This window comes from Gordionus sp. m RMFG-2023, chromosome 1 (assembly GCF_954871325.1).
Source record: "Gordionus sp. m RMFG-2023 chromosome 1, tfGorSpeb1-WG-v2, whole genome shotgun sequence".
NCBI lineage: Eukaryota > Metazoa > Nematomorpha > Gordioida > Chordodea > Parachordodidae > Gordionus > Gordionus sp. m RMFG-2023.
Window position 1 is genome coordinate 68,936,416 of NC_088775.1, and position 7,114 is coordinate 68,943,529.

Below are 7,114 nucleotides of genomic sequence, written 5' to 3' on the forward strand. Positions count from 1 at the left end.
TAGAGCTACGTTTGTTTAATATAGCTAGGTAAGTCATATAATGAACAATCATATGCGTAGCCAGGATTTTCATAAGGGGGGGGGATTAAAAAATTACTGGGAGATTCGCCCCCAGACCCCCTTTTGGGCGGGCCTTCGGCCCGAACAAATATGAAATATATTTTTATTAGTTTATATAAAATAAAAATATAATAAATTACTTGTATTGTATATACCTTATAAAAGCATGGTAATAATTTATTCCAAACAATTATAAGTAATTTATTTATAAAAAGTAAGTAGACATATAGTTGATTTTACTCTATTATATAGAATTAGTTATAAAATACTAGGTAAAATTCCACTTTTACAGACATATTTGATAGTTAGAGAATATATTACAGTTATTAATGAACAGTTAGAGAATATATTACAGTTAATAATTTAACATATTTTACTAATCAATGCTCTTGATATTAAATATAGCAACAATTTGCATTCAATTATTTGACGCCATCTATTTATTTTAATTTATTCTTCATATTATTCATCCCACAATGTCATCAAAAGATATTTTCTGATGTCCTTATCACTATTTTATAGTTTTCTATAAAATATATTATTCGCTATATTGGTAAAAATTACTTGATTGTCATTTGATTAAATCTACGACATATAATATTCCACTGTTTGTATTGTGCTTTAATATTTTTTTAATTTATGATTTGATTTTATCAATAGTTTTAAAATTATATTTTACTTTTATTAAGATTAATAAATTAAAATTACTCACTTTATAAAAAATTATATTTTATATATTATATTATTTAGTAATTTTATGGATCTATTATTAATAATTATAATACATTTCACTTCTGTCTTAAGACTTTGGCTTATATTCCATTTATTAAAAAACATTTTTGGTTCATTTTATATATTTATAAATTTATTTTCCCAAAAATTTATAAATTATGATGAATAGTTAAATTATTATTTAAGATATATGCATACATATTTGAGGGTCAGGGAGTGGGGGGAGGACTAAGGGGGATATTTTTTATTAGCTAAAAATGATATTTACAAAAAGTGATAAATTTCTGAGGGGGGGGGGAATTTCCCCTTGTCCCCCCCCCTGGCTACGCCTATGTGAACAATATATTTTTAGAAAATTGATATAACTCATATGTATCTATTAAATATGAGTCGCGTGTGTAGCCAGAGGGCAAGGAAAATTCTCCCTTTTGAAAATTAAAATTTTCTCTTAAATATCTTTATAAGTTAATAAAAATTAACCCCCCCCCCCCAACACCCCTTAAATGTATGCGATATCAACATAAAGAAAAATTTGAAAGAAAAATTAGTATAAGTTAATAGTTTTTAAAATAAAGACCATAATTCAAAATATTTAGAAAAAGAACATTTATATTTTAAAAAGTAGAAGCCTAAAATTATTTGTATAAAAATTTAATATACCAAGTGCCAACAATAAGAAGACATAAAGATCTCTAATAAAATTTATGGGGAAAAAATTACCTAATAGTGCATTCCCCTATATTACTTTAGCGAAATCCTGACCGCCTATATATAAAATATTAAGATTTGGGTATTATATAAATTTTTTCTTTTTTATTATATTATATTTAAATTATATTTTTAATTTCAATTATTCAAAATATTTAAGATATATATATATTAAAACTTATATAATAGGATAAAAAAAATCATATATTTAAAAAAATATATACTAAAAATGATATGAACTAAAATATTACACACAATGTATACTTATAATAATTTTATCATAGTTTTTAATAAACGAGAAAACAACCAGATATTTTAAAAAATTAATATTTCTACTGTTCTTTATTTAAATAGTTGATATAAAATGCTATAGTATAGTTTATAAGATTGCAATTAACATCAACATATTTTGTAAACGTAAATGTAAAAATTATTTTTATGAATTTAAAAAAATTTCTTACATTTGGTAACAATTTTCTCAAAACACTTTTAACCCATTTCCTTTATGGTAAATTATATTTTAGTTACATTATTCTATTATTTATAAAAGGTTTCTCTAGCTCGACCATTGGTCACTGTGTATACAGATAAAAATGAAAATAGTGGCAAGTATATTAAAATGCCTGCAGTTTTTAAAGCACCCTTACGGCCGGATTTAGTTCAGTTTGTCCATGATCAGATGGCTTTAAACAAAAGGCAACCTTATGCCGTTTCTACCAAAGCAGGTATAAAACTATTAAAATGATGAAATTAGGTCCGTGTTTATGAACTCTGATTTTAAATAACCTTCTGACATAATTTTTTGATTTTATTTAACATTGCATTTCGTAGGTCATCAGACATCAGCTGAGTCGTGGGGAACTGGAAGAGCAGTGGCTCGTATTCCTAGGGTTAGAGGCGGTGGTACTCATAGATCGGGCCAAGGTGCCTATGGAAACATGTGTCGAGGTGGCCACATGTTTGCACCAACTAAAGTATGGCGTAAATGGCATAGACGCATTAATATTAATCAAAAACGGTATGCTATTTGTTCGGCTTTAGCTGGATCGGCAATGCCAGCATTAGTAATGGCAAAAGGTATCATATATTTTTTTTATCATTATAAATTTTATTTAACAGGTCATGTTATTGATCAGGTTCCAGAAATCCCTTTGGTAGTTTCTGATAAAATTGAAAGTTATAATAAAACTAAACAAGCAGTGACTATGTTGAGGTCAATTAAAGCTTGGTCGGATATTGAAAAGGTTTAGAAAATAAATAACTCATTTTATATTGAATAATTATATAGGCTAAAGACTCAAAAAGAATCAGAGCTGGTAAAGGAAAAATGAGGAATAGAAGAAAAGTTCAGAAACTTGGTCCATTGATTATATATAACAAAGATAATGGCCTCAAGAGAGCATTTGGAAATATTCCAGGTAATGATTTGCTATTTATTTTATAATCATTTGTATAGGGATACAAATGTTAAATGTTAGAAAGCTAAACTTGCTTAGAGTGGCACCTGGTGGGAAGATTGGTCGTTTTATAATATGGACAGAAAGTGCATTTAAACAATTAGATAAAATATTTGGCACATTTAAACATCCTTCAACTGTTAAAAAAGGATTTCAGTAAATTAAATTTATATTTATTTAGTCTAAATAATATATAGTTTACCATTGCCCATGATGGTTAATACTGATATAAATGCAATACTTTCAAGTGAGGAAGTGCAAACTGCAATAGACAATTGTAAGTCTAAAAAATGTGTTCCACATGTTAGACAAGTTAAAAGAAATCCTCTCAAACATCCTCATATTATGGCTACACTTAATCCATATTCAGTTGTAACTAAAAGAAGGAATTTCTGTATTTCATCGAAGCTAGGTAAAAAGGACTTAAAATCTCAGAAAAGGAAATTACAAGTTAAATAATTTAATAAAATGCTTTTAAATTTCTTTTACAAATAGAAGTCAAAAATTTTGAAAAATAAAGTTCAGAAGGTCTCCACTAATAAAACCACAAAAAAGACTACTAAATAGAAAAATATCTAATTTATAATATATTATTTAAATAAAAATTCATTTTCTATTGTTTATGCCATTTTTTACAAGATATTTTAGTTTATGATAAAAATGGAAAAGATTAAAATTATTTTCCAACCATGTTACGTTAATTTGATAACATATAGGCTTTTTCCAGCCCTGATAAATTTAAACTGTTCCATATTTAACTTAGACCATTACAATCATGGGTATGAAAAAGACCATGAAAATATAAATTCCAAAATTTATTTGTTACATTTATTATACATGTTGAATTAGGATATGGAATCAATTGGGATTTAAAATCTCACTTTTAATTTAAGATTTTACAATTCACTTTTGAACCTTTTCAAGTTTTAGCCTAAATGTCTTGTCTATTTAAAAAAAATTTAAATCCTACCCAAAGAAAACCTGCCCTTTGTAGACTTCTACTCTACACATGCTATGATATATTTCCCATAAAAATTGCTCTCAGTAAATTATTTAAAATTGAAATACTCCTTATGACAATAAAATTTTATTAGCTTATGTAATTTTTAAATGAATAAAAGATTGGTATTTAACATTTATTATATTGCCTGGTTATTATAAACCTGATTTTACATTTTGTGATCAGTGATAATATGATATATAATGCCAGCAATCATTTTAAAGGTTCAGTTGTAAGGAAAGTTTGCTAGGAGTTTTTATACTTTTGCCTTGCATTTATTTTACTAGATAGATTTTTATATATGCAGAGATGCAAACCTGGAAAAATTTTTGCCCAGGTTTGGTTCAGATTCTGTTTAAGGTTAAAAAATAGGTGGGTTTCAGGAAAATATTTTTGAAACTGGGTCTGGTTCTGGGTTCAGCTTGGGTTTAAGTATTTTTGAATTGATAACAAAGATATTCAATATTTAAAAAACTAGACACAAATTTGGTATAAAAAATAAATTTTTTATTTTATTTATAGAATATAGCTAAAAATACAAAGCATAGACATGAATAGATTTAAAAAAATTTCTTTAAATTAACAATATCCAATATAATAATTTTTTACTTTAATTTTAAAATATTATAAAATGTCAAATAAATTATTAATATTTTTATTTACAATTATACAAATATCTTATATTAATTTAAACAATACAGTGAACCCTGGTTCAAATAAAATTCCTGGGTTTGGTTTGGGGTTAAATTTTATAAACAGGTTTCAATATCAGTATGGGTTCAAATATTTTTCCCAAAAACCCGTGTTTTCTTCTCCTGGTTCGGTTCGAATCTCTATAAATGACATCAAATGGTTAAATAATAAGCTAAAACCAAATTTTATCTTGTATATTTATTCGATATGTTAACTAATATCACAATTAGGCCTATAAAAAAAGAATTGAATAATATTATTTGTATGAATACGAATAATGTTGATTAGAAAATTCTTCTAAAGCTATATTTTGCAATAAAAATAATAAGATGTTAATGACACATTCTACTTAAACTAATTGTCATTAAATATCAAAATTTACAAAACAATTGACCAAAATCACCCGATTTTTAGAATCAGAATTGCTTATTTAAATTCCTTTGTGTACATCATTTCTTTGGTCTAATATATTCTCAAATTTTTTTAAAATTTCTAAAAATGCAAGTGATCTCATTTTATAAACATCAAAATATAATTACTGAATCTGAATTTTGGCAACCTGTTTTTCAAGCATGAAGACTTTTCTCCTTCAAAGATATTCTATTCTTCATTATCATATTTGTCCCTACTGAGTCTAACCCCTCACATGAAGCCAAAGATCTCTAAAAGTTGCCATTTCGACAACACGGGAAAATGATCCTCATGCAATCTCCACTAATGGGCTCTTGATACTCATGCAATCTCCACTAATGGGCTCTTGATACTCATGCAATCTCCACTTTGGGCTCTTACTGGAATCGATTCTTAATTTATTAGTTTCAAGTTCAACCTTGCATATTGATGGAATGATATTGTTTGAGTATTTTATCCACGTTGACTGGACCGGAGTTGGGCAGGTCCAAAAAAAGAATCTAGATACAGATTCTTTATGAATAATGAATCTTAGATTAATAGTATCTTTTTCAAAATATCAAAAAAATACAAGATAAAAGAAACTTGTATCTTTAACCTAATTAGAGTATCTTAAATACAAAATACTTATAAGTTATCATTATCTTAAATTAGAATAGTTTATAAAATACAGTTTTATTATTTATTTGTGAAGAACATTACATACGCATATAATGAATATTTACAATAAGTAATAAAATATTTAATGATGAGTTAATTATAATCAAACATTTTAATATTAGTAATAGCTAGACATATGCGCCGACAGCATTTTCGGCGGCGGCGTTTCTTTTTTTAAAATGATCGGCTGGCGGCGGCGAATCGATATGAACGCCGCCACAAAAATCGACGGCGGCGCGGCGGCGTCAAAAATTTTTCTAGCTTAATTTTTTTTAATTAAAATAATAAATTCATTGGAAACACTTTTAAAATAAAATTTATGCTTTATTTTGTTTATAATATTTAGATTTATAGGACATAATAATGATCTTTTAGAGTTCAGAGTGAGCCCAGCTATGGAAAATACACGCTCGCTGGGTGTGATAGTAGCTGGAACGCACAAGACCTTTCTAGCTAATATTGAAAGTTTAGGAAGATTCAATGCTCTTATTTTCCAAATATCTAAGACATCTTTTATCTCTAAATTATAAGGCGAAAATAATGAATAACACTTTTTTTCTAAACTAGTTAAACAGTCTTGTTATTCCAGGTTATTGATGTTTCGTTTCGTAGCCAATGACTTAAGATAATCGAGTTTTGAAGCAGCTTCCGTCTTTTCACATTCGTTTAATTCGTCAGTGTAAGGCCGTAGAGAGTGAATAAAATATTACTTGCTAATTTTATGTATTTGACTTCTTGCCCGTTAATATTTTCTGATTATTTTTTGTTTCTAAATTATACAATAAATTTGATTTGGTAGTTTATTAACTTGACATAAAAATTGCACCAGAGTAATATTTTTTTCCTTTAAATTTTCATTTACTATGTTTATAAATTGAAAACAAGGAATGTGCTCCTAACAACTAAGTAAAAAAATAAAACAGAGAAATAATATAAAAAATAATTTATGTATTTTAAAATACTACCTCAAGATCGGTTACTGGAAATCTATGATCAAATTTAGTAAGCATGTTTTGTTTAAGGAATGTTATGGGAGGACTATCATATTCTTTTACAATTAAATGATTAATTTCACTACGAAATAATAAGGATAAATTTATAGTAACTCCTTTTTGGGTGGATAAAAATTCAACAGTTTTTTTTACCAGAATCCATTTTTTATCTTTTATAGGGTCAGTTGTATCTTTTACAATGGGTTTGAAAATTAACTTTAAATTTTTTTTAGATATTTCTTCTTTACGTGATAAGTCATGTTGATATTTTTTGAAAAAGATTTGATTCGATAACTAATTAAAAAATTGACAAATATTTTTAAAATAATCAAAAAATTTACTCTGAAAATGAATAATTATTTTCTTCCTCACCATCTTTATCAAGTTCTATTTGCAAGCAT

The 7,114-nt window shown here is 26.5% G+C and overlaps 1 protein-coding gene across 1 annotated transcript; it reads left to right on the forward strand.

Annotated features, from left to right (window-relative positions):
* The first annotated feature begins 1,877 nt into the window (after window positions 1–1,877).
* LOC135922946 (large ribosomal subunit protein uL4-like) lies at window positions 1,878–3,608 on the forward strand. The gene is made up of 8 exons (XM_065457495.1): window positions 1,878–2,008; window positions 2,051–2,225; window positions 2,332–2,577; window positions 2,620–2,744; window positions 2,789–2,918; window positions 2,957–3,113; window positions 3,155–3,407; window positions 3,453–3,608. Exons 1-8 carry the CDS (start codon window positions 2,006–2,008, stop codon window positions 3,522–3,524), a joined length of 1,161 nt encoding a protein of 386 aa, XP_065313567.1. The 5' UTR covers window positions 1,878–2,005; the 3' UTR covers window positions 3,525–3,608.
* The last annotated feature ends 3,506 nt before the right edge of the window (window positions 3,609–7,114 follow it).